The following is a 27952-nucleotide window of genomic DNA, read 5'->3' on the forward strand; positions in this document are numbered from 1 at the left end:
ATATCAACATGGACAATAGAGACAACTGACGGCCAGTTCTAGTCTTACTGATTTACCCAAATAGTGGAAGCTTGAGGATGGGTTAAGTTTAATTCAATATCCCCATGCAGACCACATGACTTTTTCAAGTGCTCTCAACAAACCGAGGATTGTCTGCGGTGCAGGAATGAGTCACATTTACCCGTGCTGCCTATCCCAGACTTTTTGTTTGACCACGTTATCTGCTTGTCATTCCACCTCCCACACCCTAACAACAGAGGGCAGGTAGACAAGGGCAGCACAGTTCCCTTGCAGGGTCACTAGCGATACAAGCCAGACGAAGGAAGGAGTTTTTTTACTAAGACCAAGAACTCTTTTTTTCCCCCTGTTGTCGTTTGCTGTCATACTTGTGTCAACATGTGCACTGGAAGGTGTTCAAGTTGCATTGCTGTGACTTTGTACCCGTTGGCACTCATATCCATCATTTGTAATATTGTGTTGTTCTTTCCTGATGCCGAAACCAAGTATGCCAAAGATGGACATATTACTGAGGAGGTGAAGTACATGGGAGGACTCGTCGGCGGCGGAGTCATGGTGAGTTGTTTTCAACATGTCTGTGGCGTCCCATGGCGGGTGTGACCGACCACGTGCTCTTGTGCATTCCTTTGTTAACGTTACTAGTAAGTGTAAGAAATGTACTTAAATCAACATGTAAAACAGGTATTCATGTAACCATATGCAGAACAGCAAAGTATTTGACCTGGTTTGTATTTTGCTTACCTCAGTTAGGCACATATAAGAGCAAAATTAACATTTCACTGTTTAACAGTATGCATTATTTATATTCATATATTTTTCTATCTTCTTGTGTTTCTCTATAAATACATGTTGAGAGAATATTATTTGAAAACATGTGCAGTATTTAATTCATATAAAAAATGTTTTGGGCTATAATATATACATTTTTATTTATTATTTTCTGAAATCTAAGTTTAAAATAAAACATTTAATTAGGATTTGGTTCTTGCTAGTCCTAGTATGACAAGCCTGTGCACTCACTAGTCAACCGTATTTGAAAATTATTTATTTTACTGTATTTACAAGTTTAAAACATATTGACAATGTTAAACAGTCAATATGAGCTGACTTATTACAGTATATCACACTATACTTGCATATATATATTATATTGTAATTTATATTATTTTACTTGTATATATTTAATACATTTTGTTTTGCTACAAATATATAAAATAATTAGGCTATTGTTTTTGTTTCTTCTTTTTTTTCCATTTTTTTAAATTCAAACCTGTGTTCTTAGTATTCATATTTCATTCAAATTCAAAGCTTATTTGAACATTATATATGTGTTCCTAAACATATTGACATTGTTAAATTATTGCTTTTCCGACAGTTGATATATATTTTCATAACTTTTTATATATTCAATACGTTTTGTTTAACACATCTGGGGGAAAAAAATAGTTTTTTTCTAGGCTATTATAGATTTATTTTCTTGCCTTTTACTTTTCATGTTTCAATAAAATTAACACTAAACAGTAAATATATTTATTTTGGAACATATTAAGAATATTAAGAACTTTTTGGAACACATCAACGAACCCTTCAAAGTGATTGCTGTCACAGAAACATGGATTGATGATTAAAAAAAGGAATAGATTTTGATCTGGAAGGATATGAACTAAACTACATCAACAGAACCAACAAAAATGGAGGAGGAGTAGCTGTGTACGTGATGAAGAACCTGAACTACAAAGTGGTAAAAAACATGTCATTTGCTATAGATAATATCTTAGAATGTATAACCATTGAAATATGTCAGGAAAAAAGCAAAAACATATTCATCAGTTGTATATATAGATCATTTAAGTCAAGTATAGAAACATTATTGTGATTACTTATGGAGTATATTGTGAATAAATTGAGAACAGGAAGTAACACAAAAATTTTAGCAACTGTTATGTAAAGGAAAAGGGGTAGGATTAAATAAGCTCTGCTTCTTCCTACTCCTTTTCGAAAATGTTGATAAGAGAAACTGGAAATTGTGATGTATCATGTTGTATGCTTCCATGTTCGAAATAAACTCAAACTCAAACTCAATATTGACATTGTTAAATTAATACTTTTCTGACAGTTGATATATATTTCAATGATCTGTATATATATCTTATCCATTTAATTAATCTATAAATGTGGGAAAATACCATTTTCTTTAGGGTATTTTTTTATTTTAATAGATTTTAGTAAAAATGTTGGTTCTCATGCTTTCAAAATAATCAATACAAAAGATAACTTATTTTAACATTACTCTATTTATATATGTATTTCTCATGCAAAATAAGACTTATTTAAAAGAATGGTTTCAGAGTTGAAGTGTTCAATCGTTTGATACTATGAAGGGAGTTACATTATTCAGTATTTTTTAGTTACAACGTGGAAAAAAAACATTTAAAAAAATGTTTGATTTAATATCGATGTGTGCCAGGTGTTGCTGCCTGCACTTTACATCCACTTGACAGGAAAACAAGGATGCTGTGGGAATCGCTGTGGGGTAAGTGGAAATTAATTGAATCACAATAAAAAGTTTAATATTAAACTATAGAAAAAGTGTTTGTGTGTAAAGTTGTGTTGTTTAGCCGTGTGACAAATGTGTGTAACGTGATGCAGGCTACTTTTCAAGAAAAAATGTGAGGAATGTTCTAAGTGTACTAAATGGACCTTTAAGGGAGTGTTGTCTTCTGGTTCATCAATCTTCTTAGACACGTTCACTTTGACCAAGATGTTCCTGAACTTTGCTTATCTTTGAAACCTCCTCAGATGTTCTTATCGATTGCATTCGCTGCAGTGGGCGTGGCCGGGGCCTTGTACAATTTGAGCGTGGCCGCGCTCGGTTTGAAGAATGGTCCCCTTTGTAAAGTCCTCCTGATATGGAGCACGCCTTTCAAAGACAGGTAAAATCCTGATGTGATTGGTTCTAGGGGGTGAAAATCATGCGATACTTCAGTAGCCATTTTGTAAATATTGGGACTGCATGATCTCTTGACCATTCTTCCAAATCTGTTATCTGCTTGTTGTAATTATCAAGTCAGTTAAAAACTTTTTTTTCCAACTATAAATCTAATAATACGTATATCAAAATACTTAAAATCCAAGGCACATTTATTTTGGTTTTTTTTTACAAGTCAGAGATGACTCATATTTAGGTAACATGAGTGAGGTTTTAATATAGAATTAGCAAATACATGCAATATAGCCACAAGACTTTCATGCTAATGGCATGTTGACACAAAGCAACAAAAAGTATTTTGAAAATAACAATATTAGGTATTTTGATAACAGGACTGTGCTGAGTTTAACCCTTCGTCATAATGAAATATAATTGAAGGTACAGGGGAAAAAATGAGTAAACTGCACTTGTTGGTCTTCCCATGGATCTGAATGATCCAACTTCCTGTGGACCATTTAACAATTTTTATACGAGGGAATGTGTTTTAGGGTAACAGGACTGAGTGAAAACCCAGGGACAATACAAAATTGTGAGCTTTAACTTAATAGTGGCCTATATACACAATTTACAATCTCTAAATAATTGTAATAATTTTTCATGGTAAAATTTATTTTTAGGAATCTGGGATAGGCAACAAGTGCTATCTTTCCCCAGTATTCAATTTAGTTTAAATTACTCTTTTAAAAAACATTGAGATCAGATTAGGACTGGCTATTGGCAAGAACTTTGAGTGGGACACCTGTGCTCTACACAAGTCACACACATTTTGCATGAACAAGCGCATGTCAAATGTCAACTGACGAATGACAGGGCATTTCATTTGAAATTTTACCGGTTTCCTAGCCTCTTCCTGCTACGTCACTGTAAAAAATAGAATGGCACATTTTACCCGACATTAAAGGTTCCTAATGTGGTGGGCAACAGTCTCGTCTCTCAAACACGGCGACCATCAAGAGCCGTCCTTTTTTCCCACCGTCAACCACTTCCAGCCTTCACAATGATAGCGCAACACGCGTCACAACTGCGCTAACAAAAAATGGCTTACACTTTCAATTTTGATTCATGATGTTCCTATCAATTACAGTAAAATAGTTGAATGTGCAGCTTGTATATGAGTTTATGTGGAAGGCCTGTGCTAATATACCCCCCCTGTGTGCTCAGTGATTACCTGACTGAGGACACTTGGTGGGTGAAGTGCACCGAGCCCAGGAACATTGTGCAGTTCAACACTGGACTCTTCGGCACCCTGCTGGCGTGCGGCTGTCTGCAGCTGGTCCTGTGTGCCATCCAGATGATCAACGGCCTCTTTGGCTGCCTGTGTGGAACCTGCAGCAAAAAAACAATCATCTAGAACAGTGGTTCTCAAATGGGGGTACGCGTACCCCTGGGGTACTTGAAGGTATGCCAAGGGGTACGTGAGATTTTTTTTTAATATTCTAAAAATAGCAACAATTCAAAAATCCTTTATAAATATAAATAAAAACCTATCTTTTTTTCCAAATAGTTCAAGAAAGACCACTACAAATGAGCAATATTTTGCACTGTTATACAATTTAATAAATCAGAAAATGATGGCATAGTGCTATATTTTACTTCTTTATCTCTTTTTTTCAACCAAAAATGCTTTGCTCTGATTAGGAGGTACTTGAATTAAAACAATTTTCACAAGGGGTACATCACTGAAAAAAGGTTGAGAACCACTGATCTAGAAGACTCTGCTCTGACAGGTTGGAATCTTGTCAACTGACATGTTATTACTATTCCAGATGTCAGTGTCTTTTTGTTTGCAGCTTCCATACGCCCTCTGCTGGCCCACTTGACTACTTCACTAATTTCACCAGATGTCCTACTAACATAAGTATAATTCACATTATTCTATCAATTGTTCTGCATTAGAATGCACACGATAGCAGTTGTATTAAAACAGGCACAAGGCAATGCTTCTACAGAGAAACGTTTATTAATTTTCTAACTACAATACCAAGGTTGTTATATATAATGTACACAACTATTTCCAGCTGTTGGCATTTTTGTTAATAAAACATCTATATTAAAAAGGAATATGACTTGAGAATTGTGTACTGCAAAAAGAGTGGAGCAACCCTGTACACAGAGAGCAATTAGCACAACACTAAGAGACATTTGGAGGGGAACAAAAGGCAAAAATACTATTTAAAAGGCAAGTTTTGTGTTGAAACGACAATGGACAGAAGGCAAACAATTGAGTTGTGTTGGAGTGTTTTAGCAGAGCTGACAAATGATTTGGCTTGTAAGAAGTCATTGGCATCAAATACACTAGGAAATCAGTTTGTGCAATAATGACACTACTTCTAAAACCAAGTGAAGAGAGAGATCAAATGTATCAGACCAGTGAGCACCTTTACTTTAAAATTGTTGTGCGTTAAAAAGGAGTGTTTGTACTTTATGTAATATTTATGTATTGAGGTAGGCGAGGATGGAGTGCGGACAATTCCACATGATCTGTCTCTCACAAGTACTGGCAGTAGAATCTCTTGAGGGCACTCCCATGTGTTAGCTCTAAAACAAATAAAATACTTTGAAAGGATGTAAACAAGAAATGCAGATCCTTCACGTGGTTCAACATCAGTGGGAGTTTTCATGAGCTAATACACTTCAAGGCTTGTTGAAAAAGTCTGCATCATTCACTCAAACTGCTTCATCATGATCTTGCGACTGGCCTCGTAGCCCAGGAAGAGGGCTCCGTTAGCAGGAAAGGTGCGCACCATGGTGGGGGTGAGACCCGAGTAGAGTGCTCTCATACCTAAAAAACAGAAAGAAAGCTGAAGATAAATGGGATGTATTAAAACTGTAGTCCTCAATTGGTTTGGCTGTGGGCTGTCACCCTTGATGACAAGCAACTACGGTACTCACATTTGTCTCAATGAAATATTTCTAAAATGTATTTCCTAATAATTTTAAAAGACTATAGTTTACAGCTGATACAACTCAGTATCTCCTAGAATCTGAAAAATGGACCAAAATATCAATATTGTAAACTACTAGTTCACACGCTGAATAAACAAACTGTAAAAACTGAGCCTTTAATTGGTTAATTTTAAAGAAACAACTTTTGCACCACACTGTCATTTGTTGAGGTTGCGTGATGTAAACGATATACTGTAAATGATGTAATGACAATGTATGTTGATGACACATTCTAGCTGTAACGGCGACAAGCAAACAAAAGCGTCTTTAATGCAGAGTCCTCGCTAACAAGCTAGCGGCTAATGCACCTCACAGTGCATCTTCTAAATCACTAATCCTTGCCTCTACAGCGGCAAATGACATGTGTTTTTACAAGTATCATTATCACTGGAAAACTAGAGGACAAGTAACAGATAAACATGCTACATTGTAATATGATGCAAAATAATAATTATCGCAAGAGGCTGCAATGTATATCACAATGTAGATTTTAAATTAATGCCCATCCCTAAAATTCACCAAACACCAGTTAAAGACCACTGCATTAGACCACAAAACAGCTGTCAAGATGGTCAGCTACTGTACCTTCAGTGCGTGCGATGGTCATAAAGGTTTTGAAGAATCCACCCTGTTTACCCGTCATGGACATGACCTGGATGCGAGACTTGACACAGTCCATCGGGTAGACCACCAGCCAAAGACACGCCCCTCCCAAACCACCGCTGAATACAATTGGAGCCACGCCTACACAACATGCACAGTAAGACACAGAAACATGGAACAGCCCGCAATTGGGCTTTCATGATTATACTTCACCTATGTCGTCTTTGTCACACTTCATGTAGTCGGCAAAGGCGCTGCGGCTGAGCTCGTAGGCGCCAAAGAAGCAGAAGTAACCGGGGACCTCTCTGGCGATAGTTGTGGTCAGGCCCTGAAAGAAGCCTTGCGGCCCCTCGTTCTTCATGATGGACTTCATCACCGACCACACCGAGCTTCAGAGAGAGGGCACATGAGCTACTTGCGGATCAGCCGAACAAGACAATCAAAAAGAAATCCCCTTTTCTGACATAAACCTTTGCAAATTGTGTCGAAAAACTAAATACTTTTGTCAATCTAGTGCAGGGGTCGGCAACCACTCAAAGAGCCATTTTGACCCGTTTCACAAATTAAAGAAAACAATGTGAGCCATAAAAGTCTTTTGAAATTTAAAATGAAATAACACTGCATATAAAGTTTTTTTTGCTTTGTGCTATGTATAAACAAACTATTATGGGTTACATTTATGAAATCAATGAACGACTGCAGAGAAAATGAAATAAAATTTCTGCATGCAACAAAACGTTTTTAACTCCGAAAAAGACGTCGGGTTGAAGGTTAAGTAAACTAATTAATGTCTATTTAAGTCCTCCTTGTAGTAATGAAAAAACAAAACGCCGAACTTAAATTATCCACTGGCAGAGAACCAAAAATGCCGTCCTCTCTCTCTGTGCCGTCATCCTTTTACTGGCGCTGTGCAGCCAGCTGCCAACCTGTATAATAAAATGTCTATTTCACTGAACAATTAAAAAATGTGACTATATGCAAAATTATAGGAAATTAAAATATTTATCATACTTGGTCAATGTGATTTCTGCTCCTGAACCGCAGCGCACAGCGTCTCCACATCAGGGCTGTATAACGTCACCTTTATCTTCACACAGGATTGAAAGCTCTCATCTGTGAGGCGTGTGCGATGTTTGTTTTTAATAAAGTTCATGTTGGAGAACAACTGCTCACATACATATGTGGATCCAAAGATCGACAGGACTCCAACTGCATACTTTGTTCACATAAAAGTCGGGGATAGCGTTCCAAGTTTCGAACACAAGTTTGTCTGGTTTGGGGAGGTTTTCAATATCACACCATTTGTGATTCTGAGCAAGAACGGCCTTCTGGCCTGAAACATCTTCAAGGTCCGCTGTTAACTTGGACACCCACATATTTACATACTCAAAGTTCGTACATCCACACGCACATTCATTATACAAACATACACATAGTGTACATATACACTCACTGTACAAACACTTATACACATTCTGTACATATACATTCACTGTACAAACACATATACACATTCTGTACATATACAAGTACATATGCATACATACACTCATGCATATAATCACGTTTCATCAAACATATATTAATGTTGTTGCCCTAGGGTAAACTGGGTATAACACATGGCACACTGACAAAGCTTAACCTATTGTTACTATAACAATCTACAAGGTTAATGTAGGTTGCTTCTCTTTCTTCCCCTCCATTTTTCTGCATTCTTTCGTACCTCAAGTTATCATTACGTATATGTATTGTTGCATTTGAACAACTGTATTGTTGATAATAAAGGTAAAGTATTGGTATTGTTCATTATCAATAGCGCTATGTCTATTGGTATTTGTATTGCTCCATTTGTAGTGTAATAATGCTCATTGTCATTTCTATATTATTTTTTTATTTTTGCTAACTGCTCATTTGCTATTACTTTTACCATCATATTTGTACATGTCGTATTTGCTGATGTTGCTCTATTGTTGTTGTTGTATTTGTTGTTGTTGTTTTTGTCTCTCTGTCTAATCCCCCTCTTGTCCCCGCAATTTCCCCCTCTGTCTTCCTTTTTTTCTCTTTCTATCCCCTCCTGCTCCAGCCCGGCTGCACCAAATGATAATATAAATACATTCAATAAAGTCAAATACAAATAAGGCAACAAGAGAAGTATCCTACACTTCTCTTTTGTAAAGTAAATCTGAACAGCCGATATGGGCATCTACATCAAATATATGATTTGCCTGAGAAGCTGGACAGGACAAAAAAAAAAACTTGGACACCCACATGTCTATGTCAGACAGTTTCATCTCAAGATCAGAGAGAGAGAGGTTTGAGAAGCAGAGCGCAAGGATGCGGGCGCATTCCAATGCGCCCTGGCCGTGACAAGCTGAGCCGCATCAGAGTGATCAAAGAGCTGCATGCGGCTCCGGAGCCGCGGGTTGCCGACCCCTGATCTAGTGTTTGTATTTGAATACTAAAGATGTGTCAAATAAATGAATACCGCAAATACATTTGTTGTCTAATCAACTAAGTTTTGGGGTGATCAAGGCAAAAGGGTTGCACTTCTTTGCAGAAGCCAGCAGAGCGAACTGATGCTCTTTCCACCTCACTGGTGTGTGAGAGTAGGGCTGCAACAACTAATCGATTAAATCGATTATAAAAATAGTTGCCGATTAATTTAGTCATCGATTCGTTGGATCTATGCTATGCGCATGCGCAGAGGCTACTTTTTAAAATTTTTTTAAATAAACCTTTATTTATAAACTGCAACATTTACAAACAGCTGATAAACAATAATCAAAATAAGTATGGTGCCAGTATGCTGTTTTTTTCAATAAAATACTGGAAAGGATAGAAATGTAGTTTGTCTCTTTTATCCGATTATTAACCGATTAATCGAAGTAATAATCGACAGATTACCATACCAACTTTATTTATAAAGCCCTTTAAAAACAAGCACAGTTGAAGAACAAAAGAACAATTTGTTAGATAAAAACAGTTAAGAAGTTAAAAACCGTTTAAAGTCTCATGCTGGGTTAAAAGCCAGTGAATAAAAATGGGTTTTAAGAAGGGTCTTAAAAATAGCCAAAGAAGGCTCTGTCCCCTCTGAGCTGTCTCCTAATCGATTATCAAATTAGTTGTTAGTTGCATCCCTATGTGAGAGTGACCGGAAGAAAAGCTCTGACTCACTCAGCCCTGGCACCAAACGACTCAGAAGTCCTTTGGTGCTACCTGTTGGTTTGCTTGTTGAATTGCTAGACAAACAAATATTAGTCGAGCTATCTCATACTGTAGTGGGGTCAGTGTGGTATTTTCTCATCCAGCCAGTTGTCATAACAATGACAATAACTTACAGGACATGCCCAATAGACGAACAGAGAAAAAATAGAGAATCAAATACCAATATTCCTAACATTGCATACTGTCAAAACTCGAAGTCCACTTACTTCTGGCTCCTTGCAATCTTGCCCGAGAGCTCCATCTCATACATGGCCTGCAGCCGACACTTGACCAGCTCCGTGGGGCAGAGTACCAGCGAAGAGAAAATGGACGCCACTGAGCCGGCACACGCTTTCTGCACATCGCTACCAAGCAGAGAAACAACCAGCTGAGAGATCCTCGCCGCCTTCACTGCGTTTCATCATCCTACCTCAGCACGGCGTCACTGTGCAAACCCGCCGCGAAGCGGATGACCTGCTGGCAGAAGCCGTAGCTCATGAAGAGTACTGAGTTCTCGGCGATGTTGGCCATCAGAGCCGGCGAGGTTCCCTGGTAAAGGCCACGTACGCCGACAAGCTTGTAGGTCGACGTGATGCAGTGGATGAAGCCCCTGTAGAGCGTGGGGAAGGTCTGCATCTTCACCTTGGCTGTGTCCAGAGGTTGACCACTGAAGACACACGCAGCCCCGCCTTGGAAAAAAGAATCCAAACAGAAAAAAGTGGGAAAACAACTAAATGGACAAAAGTACTCAGATTAGGGCTGCAACAACTAGTCCACAATTATATTTGTCAACAAATGTCGACGATCATATTTGTCGACAATAGTCGTGACGTCATCCCTCATTTTTGTCAGGGAGGAAGCGGGTCAGCACCGCCACTCGCAAAAGCATCGCCAATGATAACATGTAATGTGTGAGAACATTTCCTCTTATTCTTGTTAAAAACATGAATAACTTGCTGATTTTGCAAAGCGGACCTTGTTTTTAATGGCAGTACATCTGTGATAGGCGAGCATTTAAAGCGGAGGTATGTCGGACATTTGGAGGGGGGACGCATCTCAACCTCGGTACGGGTGTTAGCTTGTACCTTGCTAGCTAGCTAACAAGTGTGAGACAAAGTTGTGTAAAAAATATATTTAACTTTCATTTTAGCCCAAGTCAGCCAGCTAAACTTTGTCTACATCAATTAAAGTACTTCCTAAAGCAGCGTCAATTTGCAATGCTGTAAAAAAAGCCACGCGGAGGCATCATAAGATTAAACATATCATCTATTAATTAGCCAACATTTTAAGAATTAATCAAATATAGAATTCTACATATTTAGACTATAAGAGTGCTAAAACTGCCTATGGTTAATCAATAGTCAATATACCAGCTTTTTAAACATCACAAAATTATTTTCTTTTTGAGGAAGTTTGTGTTGTGTTTATTTTCATTGCTGCTATTTTAACATTAAAAAAAAAAAAGTATATACAGTATATATATTTTTTGCAATTTTCCTATCCTTTTTTTTTTTTTTAAATGGACAACATTTTATTAGTCATTTTAATTTTTGTAAATATTCAATATTTATTAATGAATTAGTCATCTTTGTTGTTAGTAAGCTGCATTTAGAAGTCGTTGGAAAAATTAGAGCCATTAAATATTTGTAAGCTTTATTATTTGACTAATCAACTAATCGTTAAGATAATCATTGACTAATCGACTATCAAAATAATCGTTAGTTGCCCCGTAATTGGGATGCATAAAGAGAAAATGGAAGTTTATTTGATATAGGGGTCTAAGTTTTTAAACTGCGCAAAGAAATCTGACTAAACCTCTCCGTACAAAATGAATGAACCCCCATTTATTCAGGTGAACGATTGTGTTTTTGTCGATCACATAATTTGCATGGGAAACATTGTACACAGGTTTTCAGCTTTTGTGCGCAAGACCTTACACCATACTTGCCAACCCTACCGTTTTTAGCGGGAGAATCCTGGTATTCAGCGCCTCTCCCGACAACCTCCCAGCAGAGATTTTCTCCCGACAAACTCCCGGTATTCAGCCGGAGCTGGAGGCCACGCCCCCTCCAGCTCAATGCGGAAATTACAGACATGGCGACGCCGTCGACGAGCAAGATGAAGAAATACGCTTGCAAGTTCCAAAACGAATGGAAACAAGAATTTCAGTTCATCCAGGACAGTTCGAAGGGGAAGGTGTATGTTGCCTGTAAATATGTAGAACAGACTTCTCCATTGAACACGGTGGCCGAAATGATATACTCATCATGAACGGAGAAGTTAAACAGGACAATACTGCCATCTAATGGATAGCCACCGGAACACTGAAATTCAAGTATTTCTTTTATATATATATATAGCTAGAATTCACTGAAAGTCAAGTATTTCATATATGTATGTATGTATGTATGTATATATATATATATATATATATATATATATATATATATATATATATATATATATATATATATATATATATATATATATATATATATATATATATATATATATATATATATATATATATATATATATATATATATATATATATATATATATATATATATATATATGTATATATATGAAATACTCTAGTTGGTGAATTCTAGCTGTAAATAACCACGCCCCCAACCACGCTGCTGATGAGCTGTGGCGCTCAGTCAATCTTTACCACAGCAGTATCCCAGTGTTTACATGGCTAGAGAAGTACTCCCATGAAAGATTATTTCAAAAGGAATTTTAAACACTGCTCAAGCACCAGCCCATTTGCACTGCATGGGAAGGGTTGCCTTTTTTTTCCCACTGCAGCGCTTTTACCAATTTTCCCAAGAGATTTCCCATATTTTGAAATGCAAATGATGATCCTCTGCAGCATCAGACACACATAATAAAGGTGTTGTGAAATCCCCTGATGTTGTTTGGCACTAAATTAACCACAACATTAGTGTCAAAATAAACATGTTGCCACTGGTCTGATGTTTCCACAAAAATAATGTAAAAAAAACTAACTACTTAAAGCCTTGTCCAGCTGTTTACTCGCGTATCCTATTCATGTTTAAATAACTGTTACTGCAAATAAATATCGGCTTCAACTATCAGTTACTGGCCTCCTTGACTACCAATAATTGGCTATGGTATCAGCCCTGAAAAAAACATGCAGGCATGTGAGCACCCTTTGCGAAAAAAGAGAAACATTGAGGAAAAAAGAGCAACATTTCTATCAGCACAAATTGCTGCCAACTAACCCCTAAAAGAAAAATGTGAAAATCAAGACAACATTTCCTGCAATTTGGTGCATTTGTACACTTTAATTTTACCTTTACATTTATTCTCATCTACCAACCTCTTTTGGTTATCTTTTTGACACTTACATGTCCCATGTAATGTACCACAGAATTATTTTTTTTTAACTAGATAATTTACTAACATCATTATCATAATGTCAAATTCTATAAGATGCATGCAAAGAATTTAGATAACGTTTCCAATTTGGCAACTATATCCTGTAGCCACGCCCCCTCGGTAATATACTTCTGGTGTTGTGTCCTCTGTTTACATCAGTCACGTGAAAAATATATCTTCTCGCTGGCTACTAATAATTGATCTACAACTACAACTGGTTCGAAACTAACAGTGTTGGGATTGGAATCATCCAAATAGGATTAGCAGCAAAGTAGAAAGTCGTCAATGTTCGGGCTCGCAGAGAGAACGCAGGCGACAAGTAAGCAGGCTAGATGCTACCTATGCTAACAAGCAGGCTTGTTTCGGCACCCCTGGTCATCTCCCTGTCCTGCAATTCATCTGATTCATAACAATACTAGAAAATTCTACATTTAATAAAAGAAGATTTTTAAAAATGTGTTATTGTGTTTACTTTAGTCACTTGCTATAAAACATTTTCACTTTTATAATTTTTGTCAGACAGAAGGGCCTTAACGTTGGCAATGTTTAAATCCAGGCTGAAATACTTTTATTAAATTGTGCAACTGAAAGTATTGTGTCTACACTCTGATTTAAATTTGAGTTATGATTGTTTTATGGTGATTGTTTTATGGTTTTAATTTGAATTATGATTATTTTTGCTTTTTTGTAATTTTCTGTAAACCACTTTGAACACAATTCTTAGACTGTCTTGAGTAAAAATTGTGCTCTATAAACAAACTCGCCTTGCCTTCCTTGCCTTGTCAAAGTATCGCATCGGGACTTGAAAACTGATCGGATCGTAGGCAAAAATGTTGTTCGGAACATCCCTAGTTAAGAGTTCACTCTTCTCGGGAGGATTTTCAACATAGTTGTGGTGGTGAAGGTGTGTGTCTCACTACTACTGTCGCTAAAGTGTACAACCAAGGGAAGGGCAATCAACTGAGGAGAATGCTCAGTGGAAACGAGAAGCAAATGAGCCAGAAAACCGAGACAGATGTATATGGCCATTTGCGCTCCACTTTAAAGTAGAATCAATATTTGCTCACATTTAACCTTTAAGTGACTCCCTAAACACAAAATAGGTCCTGTATTGTGTGATTTTGCCAGCATGGGTACCTATTGCTCCGGCAGAGAGGTCAATGATGGCTTGGACCACCGGATGAGGTGCCATACTGTCCCAGATTGTCAAAAGAGTTTGCTCTTTGTGTCAGGCACCTGTCAAACACATGAAGGATATTTCTTAAGTTAAGTCAATGTTATTTTTAACACACCAATTCATCACAACAGAGTAATCATTAAGCACTCTCCTTATAGATTTTAAAATGTGTTCTCATCTATAAAGCTTGGGTACAATGCTGTCATCAATAAAAACACAACCACTCATTGGAATGAATGGTTTTGGGTTTCTGGCTAACGGAGATAGATAAAATTTAACATGCCGTTAAACAAATAATACTCCATAAAGTCTATTTAGTAGTTTATCTGTGTTGGCCCTGTGATGTGGCGACTTGTCAAAGGTGTACCCTGCTTTCCGCCCGAGTGCAGCTGGGATATGTTCCAAACCCCCCCGCAACCCAGAGATGGACAAGCGGTAGGAAATGGATGGCCACCTCATCACAGAGCAAACACAGGTAAGCAGAATAAATATTACGATATATATTTGTTATTTAAATGTTGACAAAACAAAAGATTTGCACGCAATTGCATATCTTCTAAATTTTATAACTTTTTAATCATGCAACAAAATAATAAAAAAATAAATACCGTACTTTCCGGACATAAAAGCGCACCGGTATATGAGCGCCACCCACTAAATTAGTATGTTTTCCATATACTAGACGCACCGGACTATAAGCAGCAGATACATACATTGTGAAATTAGTTATTTACACAGAAAGATTTTGTGTAAATAACTAATTTAAATCTCCTCTCTGAGCTGCCACCTTCCCGTGGTAGAGGAGTTTGCGTGTCCCAATGATCCTAGGAGCTATATTGTCCGGGGGCTTTATGCCCCCTGGTAGGGTCTCCCAAGACAAACTGGTCCTAGGTGAGGGATCAGACAAAGAGCTGGTCGAAGACCTCCATGAAGAATAAAAACAAAGGACCCAGATTTCCCTCGCCCGGACGCGGGTCACCGGGGCCCCCCTCTGGAGCCAGGCCCGGAGGTGGGGCACGATGGCGAGCGCCTGGTGGCTGGGCCTTCCCCCATGGGGCCCGGCCTGGCACAGCCCGAAGAGGCAACGTGTGTCCCCCCTCCAATGGGCTCACCACCCATAGCAGGGGCCACAGAGGTCGGGTGCAATGTGAGCTGGGCAGAAGCCGAAGACAGGGCACTTGGCGGTCCGATCCTCGGCTACAGAAGCTAGCTCTTGGGACGTGGAACGTCACCTCGCTGGGGGGGGGGGGGGCCTGAGCTAGTGCGCGAGGCGGAGAGGTTCCGGCTAGATATAGTCGGACTCACTTCGACGCACAGCAAGGGCTCTGGAACCAGTTCTGTCGAGAGGGGCTGGACTCTCTTCCACTCTGGCGTTGCCAGCAGTGAGAGGCGACGGGCTGGGGTGGCAATTCTTGTTGCCCCCCGGCTCAGAGCCTGCACCTTGGAGTTCAACCCAGTGGACGAGAGGGTAGCTTCCCTCCGCCTTCGGGTGGGGGGACGGGTCCTGACTGTGGTTTGCGCTTACGCGCCAAAAGGCATCTCAGAGTACCCACCCTTTTTGGATTCACTCGAGGGAGTACTTGAGTAAGGCTGCAGCTAACGATTATTTTTCTATCGATTAATCTATAGATTATTTTATTTGATTAATCGGTTAATCTATAGATTATTTTTTTCGATTAATCTATAGATTATTTTTCCTTTTACCGATTATTTTTTTTATTTAAAATGAAGATGAAAAAATAAATGTAGGCCATTTTTTTTCAAAAGGCATGGCTTTTATTTACAAAAAAAAAAAAAGTATGGCCACTCAGTCAACATTGACAACAACATGACAAAATATTCTGTAACAATGTAAACATTTAAAACTTTTAACATTTAACAAAATTAAAAGTAGCTTATTTGCTTTTTAATGTGCAAATATAAAAGTAAACATCCAGTGCAAATCTTAATATTCTGCAATAGTATAAGCATTTCAAAAGTAAAAGTATTGCTTATTTTGCTTTCAAATGTGCAAAAATAAAGATAAACATCCAATACAAAAAAGTGCAAAACGAAATATTCTGTAACAACAGTGTAAACATTTCAACAAAAGTGAAAGTATTGCTTATTTGCTAAAATGTGCAAAAATTAAGATAAACATCCAATACAAAAAAGTGCCAATCTAAATATTCTGGAGCACTGTAAACATTAATTATTGCTTTTAAAATGTGCAAAATAAACATCCAGTCCAACACAGTACACAATAACCAATTCTACTCATTCCAGTGAGTGACTAACAATTGTAATGAAGAAAGGTTAGCATGTCTACATGCTCTGGGGTGAGGCTGCTTCTTTTCTTGTTTACAATATTCCCAGCAGCTGAAAATAGGCGCTCAGAAGGGGTCGATGTGGCTGGAACTGAGAGGTAATTAGCCTTCACCTCAAGCCAGGACTGCGAGTGAGCTGAGCTGCAGTTTAAGTTTCTAGAAGGTCAACGGGCTCATAGTGATGTTACTAGTAGTTGACTGGGAGGGGTTTATTATCATTTGGGGAGAGTCAGCTGCCTGATGCTCACCTGCTAAACACCTATCTGCTCGACGCTGAAGCGCTGACTACATGCGCTCTGAATACGCACTGCTGATTGGCTGTTAACGCTCTGAATACACACTGCTGATTGGCTGTTAGCGCTTTCTGTGTACCAATCAGATGGTTGTGTGGGTGGGACAATGCTGCGTGCTGAGACAGAGGCAGAAGGAGCAAAGCAGCTTGTTAAGACTTTAGCTTTAGCTTAGATACTCGTTCGGTACACCCCCGTACCGAACCGAAAGCCCCGTACCGAAACGGTTCAATACAAAACACGTACCGTTACAACCCTAGCAGATACAAATGACACATTCATGTTTTTGTGTAATGATGACAACGTATGCTCACGCGGACAATTGACTAGTTGATGGTTTTCTTTTCAAATGTTCGTTCATAGCCGTTGTGCTGCTATGATAGGCCATTTCCGCTCGACACAGTGTGCATACAACAACATTATTAGGCCGTTTATTGAAATACTCCCACACTTTTGACGACTTTTGGCGTGCTTTTTCCCCCTCGCTCGCACAGTCTGCTTTGCGCTCCGCCATGACGGTAATGTGACGTAAATATGCGTATTTATGTAACCGATGACGTCGACTATGTCGACGCGTCGTTTCAGCCTTATACTTGAGACTGCTCCCCCGGGTGATTCCCTCGATCTACTGGGGGACTTCAACGCTCATGTTGGCAACGACAGTGAAACCTGGAGAGGCGTGATTGGGAAGAATGGCCGCCCGGATCTGAACCCGAGTGGTGTTTTGTTATTGGACTTTTGTGCCCGTCACAGATTGTCCATAGCGAACACCATGTTCAAACATAAGGGTGTCCATATGTGCACTTGGCACCAGGACACCCTAGGCCGCAGTTCCATGATCGGATTTGCGGCCTCATGTTTTGGACACTCGGGTGAAGAGAGGGGCGGAGCTTCCTACCGATCACCACCTGGTGGTGAGTTGGCTGCGATGGTGGGGGAGGATGCTGGACAGACCTGGCAGGCCCAAACGCATTGTGAGGGTTTGCTGGGAACATCTGGCAGAGTCTCCTGTCAGAGAGAGTTGGAATTCCCACCTCCGGAAAAAATTTGAACATGTCACGAGGGAGGTGCTGGACATTGAGTCCGAGTGGACCATGTTCCGCACCTCTATTGTCGAGGCGGCTGATTGGAGCTGTGGCCGCAAGGTAGTTGGTGCCTGTCGTGGCGGTAATCCTAGAACCCGTTGGTGGACACCGGCGGTGAGGGATGCCGTCAAGCTGAAGAAGGAGTCCTATCGGGTTCTTTTGGCTCATAGGACTCCTGAGGCAGCGGACAGGTACCGACAGGCCAAGCGGTGTGCGGCTTCAGCGGTCTCGGAGGCAAAAACTCGGACATGGGAGGAGTTCGGGGAAGCCATGGAAAACGACTTCCGGGCGGCTTCGAAGCGATTCTGGACCACCATCCGCCGCCTCAGGAAGGGGAAGCAGTGCACTATCAACACCGTGTATGGTGAGGATGGTGTTCTGCTGACCTCGACTGTGCATGTTGTGGATCGGTGGAAGGAATACTTCAAAGACCTCCTCAATCCCACCAACACGTCTTCCTATGAGGCTCTCCTATTTCTGGGGCTGAGGTTGCTGAGGTAGTTTAAAAGCTCCTCGGTGGCAAGGCCCCAGGGGTAGATGAGATCCGCCCGGAGTTCCTTAAGGCTCTGGATGCTGTGGGGCTGTCTTGGTTGACAAGACTCTGCAGCATCGCATGGACATCGGGGGCGGTACCTCTGGATTAGCAGACCAGGGTGGTGGTTCCTCTCTTTAAGAAGGGGAACCGGAGGGTGTGTTCTAACTATCGTGGGATCACACTCCTCAGCCTTCCCGGTAAGGTCTATTCAGGTGTACTGGAGAGGAGGCTACGCCGGATAGTCGAACCTCGGATTCAGGAGGAACAGTGTGGTTTTTCATCCTGGTCGTGGAACTGTGGACCAGCTCTATACTCTTGGCAGGGTCCTTGAGGGTGCATGGGAGTTTGACCAACCAGTCTACATGTGCTTTGTGGACTTGGACAAGGCATTCGACCGTGTCCCTCGGGAAGTCCTGTGGGGAGTGCTTAGAGAGTATGGGGTATCGGACTGTCTGATTGTGGCGGTCCGCTCCCTGTATGATCAGTGTCAGAGCTTGCCGGCAGTAAATCGGACACGTTTCCAGTGAGGGTTGGCTGCCCTTTGTCACCGATTCTGTTCATAACTTTTATGGACAGAATTTCTAGGCGCAGTCAAGGCGTTGAGGGGATCTGGTTTGGTGGTTGCAGGATTAGGTCTCTGCTTTTTGCAGATTATGTGGTCCTGATGGTTTCATCTGGCCAGGATCTTCAGCTCTCACTGGATCGGTTCGCAGCTGAGTGTGAAGCGACTGGGATGAGAATCAGCACCTCTAAGTCCGAGTCCATGGTTCTCGCCCGGAAAAGGGTGGAGTGCCATCTCCGGGTTGCGGGGGAGACCCTGCCCCAAGTGGAGAAGTTCAAATACCTCGGAGTCTTGTTCACCAGTGAGGGAAGAGTGGATCGTGAGATCGACAGGCGGATCGGTGCGGCGTCTTCAGTAATGCTGAGGCTGTATCGATCGGTTGTGGTGAAGAAGGAGCTGAGCCGGAAGACAAAGCTCTCAATTTACCGGTCGATCTACGTTCCCATCCTCACCTATGGTCATGAGCTTTGGGTTATGACCGAAAGGACAAGATCACGGGTACAAGCGGCCGAAATGAGTTTCCTCCGCCGGGTGGCGGGGCTCTCCCTTAGAGATAGGGTGAGAAGCTCTGCCGTCCGGGGAGAGCTCAAAGTAAAGACGCTGCTCCTTCACATCGAGAGGAGCCAGATGAGGTGGTTCGGGCATCTGATCAGGATGCCACCCGAACGCCTCCCTAGGGAGGTGTTTAGGGCACGTCCGACCGGTAGGAGGCCACGGGGAAGACCCAGGACACGTTGGGAAGACTATGTCTCCCGGCTGGCCTGGGAACGCCTCGGGATCCCCCGGGAAGAGCTGGACGAAGTGGCTGGGGAGAGGGAAGTTTGGGCTTCCCTGCTTAGGCTGCTACCCCCGCGACCCGACCTCGGATAAGCGGAAGAAGATGAATGGATGGATTTTGTAAATGTTTCTTTACTTACCTTAGTTGTTTACAAACGGTGCCTGTAAGGCTGATCAAACAAAATGAAAGTCTTTGTCATGGACCCACTAGCTGCGGAAGCTAGCTCTCCAATCAGCTAAACTCCACGGTGACGTTTTGGTGAATTTACTGAGGAATTTATGAAACTGAAACAATACAAAGAAAAGGCCATAGTAAGGTATTAAGACTAATACAGACACTCGTAAACGTGTTACCTAAGGATAACAACGCTAGCTTGATTAAATTACGATAGCATGTACAAATTTGCATGAAAGCACTTGTATAGACATCCCACATGAGACGGTTTATTAAGTATGAATAGCTTTAATTACAAACCCGGTTTCCATATGAGTTGGGAAATTGTGTTAGATGTAAATATAAACGGAATACAATGATATGCAAATCCTTTTCAACTCATATTCAATTGAATGCACTACAAAGACAAGATATTTGATGTTCAAACGCATAAACTTTATTTTTTTTTTGCAAATAATAATTAACTTAGAATTTCATGGCTGCAACACGTACCAAAGTAGTTGGGAAAGGGCATGTTCACCACTGTGTTACATGGCCTTTCCTTTTAACAACACTCAGTAAACGTTTGGGAACTGAGGAGACACATTTTTGAAGCTTCTCAGGTGGAATTATTTCCCATTCTTGCTTGATGTACAGCTTAAGTTGTTCAACAGTCCGGGGGTCTCCGTTGTGGTATTTTAGGCTTCATAATGCGCCACACATTTTCAATGGGAGACAGGTCTGGACTACAGGCAGGCCAGTTTAGTACCCGCACTCTTTTACTATGGAGCCACGTTGATGTAACACGTGGCTAGGGCTGCAACAACTAATCGATTAAATCGATTAAAATCGATTATAAAAATAGTCGCCGATTAATTTAGTCATCGATTCGTTGGATCTATGCTATGCGCAGAGGCTTTTAAAAATTTTTTTTTTTTTTTAAATAAACCTTTATTTATAAACTGCAACATGTAAAAACAGCTGAGAAACAATAATCAAAATAAGTATGGTGCCAGTATGCTGTTTTTTTTCAATAAAATACTGGAAAGGATAGAAATGTAGTTTGTCTCTTTTATCCGATTATTAATCGAAGTAATAATCGACAGATTAATCGATTATCAAATTAATCGTTAGTTGCAGCCCTACACGTGGCTTGGCATTGTCTTGCTGAAATAAGCAGGGGCGTCCATGGTAACATTGCTTGGATGGCAACATATGTTGCTACAAAACCTGTATGTAGCTTTCAGCATTAATGGCCCCTTCACAGATGTGTAAGTTACCCATGTCTTGGGCACTAATACACCCCCATACCATCACAGATGCTGGCTTTTCAACTTTGCGCCTATAACAATCCGGATGGTTCTTTTCCTCTTTGGTCCGGAGGACACGACGTCCACAGTTTCCAAAAACAATTTGAAATGTGGACTCGTCAGACCACAGAACACTTTTCCTCTTTGTATCAGTCCATCTTAGATGAGCTCAGGCCCAGCGAAGCCGACGGCGTTTCTGGGTGTTGTTGATAGACGGTTTTCGCCTTGCATAGGAGAGTTTTAACTTGCACTTACAGATGTAGCGACCAACTGTAGTTACTGACAGTGGGTTTCTGAAGTGTTCCTGAGCCCATGTGGTGATATCCTTTACACACTGATGTCGCTTGTTGATGCAGTACAACCTGAGGGATCGAAGGTCACGGGCTTAGCTGCTTACGTGCAGTGATTTCTCCAGATTCTCTGAACCCTTTGATGATATTACAGACCATAGATGGTGAAATCCCTAAATTCCTTGCAATAGCTGGTTGAAAAAGGGTTTTCTTAAACTGTTCAACAATTTGCTCACGCATTTGTTGACAAAGTGGTGACCCTCGCCCCATCCTTGTTTGTGAATGACTGAGCATTTCATGGAATCTACTTTTATACCCAATCATGGCACCCACCAGGTCACCTGTGGGATGTTCCAAATAAGTGTTTGATGAGCATTCCTCAACTTTATCAGTATGTATTGCCACCTTTCCCAACTTCTTTGTCACGTGTTGCTGGCATCAAATTCTAAAGTTAATGATTATTTGCAAAAAAAATTGTTTTTATCAGTTTGAACATCAAATATGTTGTCTTTGTAGCATATTCAACTGAATATGGGTTGAAAATGATTTGCAAATCATTGTATTCCGTTTATATTATTATTATCTTCATTGAGTGCACGCAGATACACACATTGGCTGACTTTAATTTATAAGGCTCTTTTAGGTTTAATACCTCCATACTTGTGTACTCTGTTACAAAGAAAAAGCAGCTCTTACGCATTACGTTCTAACAATTTGTATGTTTTAACTGTTCCTCATGTACGGACTGAATTTGGCAAAAGAGCTTTTGGCATTGCTGCCCCTATGGCATGGAATGAATTGCAGACGAAACTGAAACTTACAGAACTACTTCCATTTGGAGCCTTCCGTTCTGTCCTGAGGGACAAACAGAGAGACGTTTGCACAGTGCCTGTGTTTTTAAAGATGTAAATCTCTGTTGTTTTACACTTCTCTTATGTATTTTAAAATGTATGTCTTAATGTATTTATTTTGAAACTGCTCTGTGACATGTGCTGTTGACCTCTTGGCCAGGTGACCCTTGTGAAAGAGATCTTGATCTCAATGGGTTTTCTTATCTGGTTAAATAAAGGTTCTAATATTTACATCCAACACAATTTCCAAACTCGTATGGAAACGGAGTTTGTATATTGTAAAACTTACAAACGTTTCTTGGGGTGATGAATGGAAATCCATAGGAGTATCAACGCTATGAACGACTAGAAGGCGGAACGGCCCTAATACTCCCGGTTCAAAGCACTAAACAGAAGGAAATATTGCAGACGTTCACCCCGCAGCACCTACAGCGAGTAAACTCGCCCAAAAGATGGCACCATAGCACAAAGAATTACACTCCTTTTCAGTGTCTCTGCTTGTGTATAAGTACAACTATTTGTTGAACACAAAACATAAAAAATCCAAAATTAGCCGCACCGTTTTATAAGCCGCAGGATTCAAACCATAGGAAATAAGTAGCAGTCCTGAATTTATGGTACTTAAGTTAGAAGATATGAAAGCAATAATGGAGCATTGAGCATATATCATGGTGCATACTTTTGTTTTTTTGTAGTATGTAACGTTAGACAAGGTTTGATCAATTGAAAGTAGTCAAACAGAAAACAATGGTAGGTATGTAGAACACTGACCTATTTATTATTAACCTTATGATAGACTTGATAGATGTGCTGTCTTTAAGTTAAGGTGGGGTAATAATTGTTTTTTGGTGACACTTGTCGGCCACAATAATGAATGAGGTTAAGCTCATGATGCAGTAAGTTGAATGATGCGGACACTTTTGTTACTGTATGATTTCTAATATGCTTCTATCATTACTCTATACTTTTTCATATTGACAATTCTGGTGTTTTGGACTGCACTATTGTAAGGACACTCATTATGTATGCCTAGCTTGTGTGTTTATCTGTTGTGTAGCTGCTAGCTCCTACTAGCCTATAACCTGTCATGTTTATACCTTTTGTAGAGGACTTGACTAAAATACAAGACTAACTGTGTGTGTTAATTGGAAGACAACTAGACGTTAACTGGCTGTCCAGCTTTGTACATAAGTATACATACTGCAGGCTTATGGTGGACATTTTACATGCAAGCCGATATTATCCAATATTTTTGTATCCTTTTTTTTTGCTGATATAGGACCGTATCGGGCCATCTTTAGTATAAATATCTGCTTTTCACATTGATTTGTGATTTAAAAACAAATAAAACAACATAATATAAAGTAATTACTGAAAATTAGTAAAAGATTACGCTAAAAAGCCAATGAAAAAGAAAAGTTTTGTAAATTAAATCCAGTTGTTCATTTTGACCAGTGTCCATCCATCCATCCATCCATCTTCTTCCGCTTATCCGAGGTCGGGTCGCAGGGACAGCAGCCCAAGCAGAGAAGCCCAAACTTTCCTCTCCCCACCCACTTTGTACAGCTCCTCCCGGGGGATCCCGAGGCGTTCCCAGGCCAGCCGGGAGACATAGTCTTCCCAACGTGTCCTGGGTCTTCCCCGTGGCCTCCTACCGGTCGGACGTGCCCTAAATACCTCCCTAAGGTGTTTGGGTGGCATCCTGACCAGATGCCCGAATTACCTCATCTGGCTCCTCTCGATGTGGAGGCGCAGCGGCTTTACTTTGAGCTCTCCCCGGATGGCAGAGCTTCTCACCCTATCTCTAAGGGAGAGCCCCGCCACCCGGCGGAGGAAACTCATTTCGGCCGCTTGTACCCGTGATCTTGTCCTTTCGGTCATAACCCAAAGCTCATGACCATAGGGGAGGATGGATACGTAGATCGACTGGTAAATTGAGAGCTTTGTCTTCAGGCTCAGCTCCTTCTTCACCACAACAGATCGATACAGCGTCCGCATTACTGAAGACGCCGCACCGATCCGCCTGTCGATCTCACGATTCACTCTTCCCTCACTCGTGAACAACACTCAGCTGTGAACCAATCCAGTGAGAGCTGAAGATCCTGGCCAGATGAAGCCAGCAGTACCACATCATCTGCAAAAAGCAGAGACCTAATCCTGCAGCCACCAAACCAGATCCCCTCAACGCATTGACTGCGCCTAGAAATTCTGTCCATAAAAGTTATGAACAGAATCGGTGACAAAGGGCAGCCTTGGCGGAGTCCAACCCTCACTGGAAATGGGTCCGACTTACTGCCGGCAATGCGGACCAAGCTCTGACATTGACCATACAGGGAACGGACCGCCACAATCAGACAGTCCAATACCCCATACTCTCTGAGCACTCCCCATAGGACTTCCCGGGGGACACGGTCGAATGCCTTCTCCAAGTCCACAAAGCCCATGTAGACTGGTTGGGCAAACTCCCATGCACCCTCAAGGACCCTGCCGAGAGTATAGAGCTGGTCCACAGTTCCACGACCAGGTCGAAAACAGGGCTCGAATTTAACCGCGGCATCGAGGCATTTGCCGCGACCGCCCTTGTCATTAGCTGTAGTGCCCTAAAAATGTACCAACACTTACGGCAACAACATACCGTGACCGCCCTTGACTTTTTACTTGTGAAAGGAGTAGGGATGTACCAATAAACGGTATAATGATACAGTGGTAAAATTGCAGACGGTTAGTAACGCCGTTTACATTTTTATTTACAGAAAAGCCGTCATTTAGTAATGCCTTTTAGGCAACTGCTTACTTCCTGAATACTGAAATGCAGCAGAGTCTGCGCATGTGCACTTGAGCCGTTCGGCTCGGGAAACATGGTGGCGACTCCAAGGAATATGTTTTGAAATTGTTACCTCCGAGCTAACGGAGCCGCTTCGTTTCAATCGCTTCTACTTCTGTGGAGTCTCGGTGTGCGATTACAAGCGCAAGGAGGAGAACAATATTTGATGTTGCAGTTTCATTTTGAACGTGCAGCTAGCATCCTTCCGTTAGCTGCTGGGACTGAGAGTTAGCATGCATAAGGCGATGTGTCGGGAACATTGTCACAACTTGTTTATAAAGTTTGTAGTTTGTTTACTGGGATGTTCACTCGTCCTTTATTTAACTGCTAACTTTGTTAGTGTTCCAATAACATCAATACTAGCTAAAATGTTTAGTCGTCTCATCGAATTGAACGCTTGTTGAGTTGTCCGGGAGGCACAAACATTGTGTGTTAGATGTGAGGCATCACTCCTTTTTGTTTTTGTTGGCCAAACTGTTGCACTGAAGTACATGGTTGTTGTTGAAGAACAAAGCTTGTTTATTTGACTTTATCTTCATTAGCCAAACTGCTTTGTGTTTTATATTGATATCAAAAAGTAAACACCATGTTTTGTTTACATTATTTGTTTTTTTCATTCCACAAAGTAATTACTTTAAAAACAATTCATGTGACATAGCATTTTGTTAATGTTTTATGGTGTATAGTTAATTCCTATATGACATATTTCTACTCAAACTCTCAATGGATCTGTCCTGATACAGCATGTACATTACACAAATTAGTACATGTAAATGTACGTAACTTAAAAAATACCTCTATGAAAATGTAAAACTAGAGATAAAGGCAGCATGTAATAAAAAATCTGACACGCTGATACTATTAATAAAAAAAACCACAAATATTTGTATTTAAATATACAGACCCAAAATGTATAGCATTTTTATTAGATATTACAAATTACATGATGCCGTCGCATTCACACCCCAACACTGCTTTACCAAACATAGTGAATAGTCATGATTAATAATCGTGATTTCAATATTGATAAAAAATAATCTTAAATATTATTTTGTCCATAATCATGCAGTCCTGCGTATAAGATTTGACCTCATGTCCATAATCATGCAGTCTTACGTATAAGATTTGACCTCATGTATTAACACGCTTTTTATCTATATGGACAAAAAGTGCAGTAACGTCTTATAGCCATAAGATGCCATCTTGAGAATTTTTCACATTTATTTTCATTTATGTATAGTATTATTTTGTTTCTGCCATATTACTTTGTTTATAATGCGTGTGTTGCTTTCATATGCACATTCAGCTTTCTACTTGAGGTACATATATACATTTTGAATGTGTGTGTTTTTAAAAAATTAAGAATTTGGTTAAAAGGATTTCAGTATAAGTAGTTTTTGAAAATGTTGAGCACATTTAAAATTACCGCAATAATAACCGTGATAATGTTGGTCACAATAACCGTGATAAGAAATGTTCACACCGTGACATCCCTATAATGGACAATTGTAACGTAAATGTTTTGTTATATACAGTGTGAGTGTATATATATATATATATATATATATATATATATATATATATATATATATATATGCACACACATATACATACATATATACATATATATATATATATATATATATATATATATATATATATATATATATATATATATATATATATATATATATATTGCCTTGACCTTAAAAAGTTATAATTCGCGGCCTGCGAAAACAGCGCTGCTTCTCCTGAATCCGAGGTCCCCAGTGTATTTACATTACATTTAGGTGTAAACAAAAGTTAGCATACCGTTAGGGCCACATTAAAGAGATGGTTACATCGGCTTGTTGGGAAAAAAAAGCTCTTTGTACATATATTTAAATAATTAAGTGTACTATTTGGAATTACATTTCTTAAATGACTACATAAAAAAACACTATTTTGCTAGCAGCACACCTGCATTCCGACAATCAATACTAAGCCAAACACGGATAAAAGACGACGTTTTTCTGTCCCTACACACTCGATGAAGTCAGAATAAAGACATGTATAGTAGTACATCAAATAAAAGAAGCGAATGACGTACCTTTAAGAGGAGCCGGCCGGCACTTTCACTCCAAAGTGACCTCAGTGGTGTAATGACGCCGGTGACGTGCTAGCCACAGCTAACACTGATCATGCTAACGTATGCCAACAGTCCACACATGATTGTCTCAACTCTTATCTCTTTTGTAACATCATCTCCGCCTCTCGTATTATTGTGCAGTCTTCAAATCAATGCTTGGATGATTGATAGAGGTGCAGACCAAGAGGAGAATAATACAACGGTACTACTGGAGGTGATGTTGCGACACATCAGCGAGGAAAAGCTCTCAAGAGTTCCCACTCTGCTCCATTTTCCACGGTCCGAAATAGTTTCTTCTTTGCTCTTATTTGACCGCAACATGCTGTTTGAATGTGCAAAACTATAACTTAATCAAATTTAGATTTTTTTTTTTTTTTGTAATTACATTCCGAAAAGTACAACAGTATGAGTGATATTATTGTTCCTTTACTGTGTGAACACGGAAGCTTCCGGTTCGCAGTCTCAACTGTTTGCAGTTGGGATCAAAAGGCTATAGCT

General features: G+C 40.1%; 2 protein-coding genes across 2 annotated transcripts; one reads left to right on the plus strand and one right to left on the minus strand.

Moving 5' to 3' along the window:
- The first annotated feature begins 132 nt into the window (after nucleotides 1–132).
- LOC133650509 (transmembrane 4 L6 family member 4-like) lies at nucleotides 133–5080 on the plus strand. Its single transcript, XM_062047826.1, has 4 exons — nucleotides 133–573; nucleotides 2486–2551; nucleotides 2818–2951; nucleotides 4169–5080. The coding sequence occupies exons 1-4, from the start codon at nucleotides 397–399 to the stop codon at nucleotides 4356–4358; spliced, it is 567 nt and encodes a 188-aa protein (XP_061903810.1). The 5' UTR covers nucleotides 133–396; the 3' UTR covers nucleotides 4359–5080.
- LOC133650507 (mitochondrial ornithine transporter 1-like) lies at nucleotides 4945–27911 on the minus strand. Its single transcript, XM_062047825.1, has 7 exons — nucleotides 27416–27911; nucleotides 14303–14401; nucleotides 10191–10449; nucleotides 9988–10125; nucleotides 6770–6945; nucleotides 6539–6697; nucleotides 4945–5789 (listed from the first exon to the last, which is right to left on the minus strand). Exons 2-7 carry the CDS (start codon nucleotides 14355–14357, stop codon nucleotides 5671–5673), a joined length of 906 nt encoding a protein of 301 aa, XP_061903809.1. The 5' UTR covers nucleotides 14358–14401; nucleotides 27416–27911; the 3' UTR covers nucleotides 4945–5670.
- Between the last annotated feature and the right edge of the window lie 41 nt (nucleotides 27912–27952).

Source organism: Entelurus aequoreus, linkage group LG05, assembly GCF_033978785.1.
Source record: "Entelurus aequoreus isolate RoL-2023_Sb linkage group LG05, RoL_Eaeq_v1.1, whole genome shotgun sequence".
Classification (NCBI taxonomy): Eukaryota; Metazoa; Chordata; class Actinopteri; order Syngnathiformes; family Syngnathidae; genus Entelurus; species Entelurus aequoreus.

Coding starts and splice junctions, on each gene's coding strand:
- LOC133650507 (XM_062047825.1), bottom strand. CDS start 14,357: ATGGCACCTCATCCGGTGGTCCAAGCCATCATTGACCTCTCTGCCGGA. Junction 6,946..9,987: donor AAGATTGCAAGGAGCCAGAA/GTAAGTGGACTT, acceptor CTCTCTCTGAAG/CTCGGTGTGGTCGGTGATGA. Junction 6,698..6,769: donor GTGTGACAAAGACGACATAG/GTGAAGTATAAT, acceptor CATGTTGTGTAG/GCGTGGCTCCAATTGTATTC.
- LOC133650509 (XM_062047826.1), top strand. CDS start 397: ATGTGCACTGGAAGGTGTTCAAGTTGCATTGCTGTGACTTTGTACCCG. Junction 574..2,485: donor TCGTCGGCGGCGGAGTCATG/GTGAGTTGTTTT, acceptor GATGTGTGCCAG/GTGTTGCTGCCTGCACTTTA. Junction 2,552..2,817: donor GCTGTGGGAATCGCTGTGGG/GTAAGTGGAAAT, acceptor AAACCTCCTCAG/ATGTTCTTATCGATTGCATT.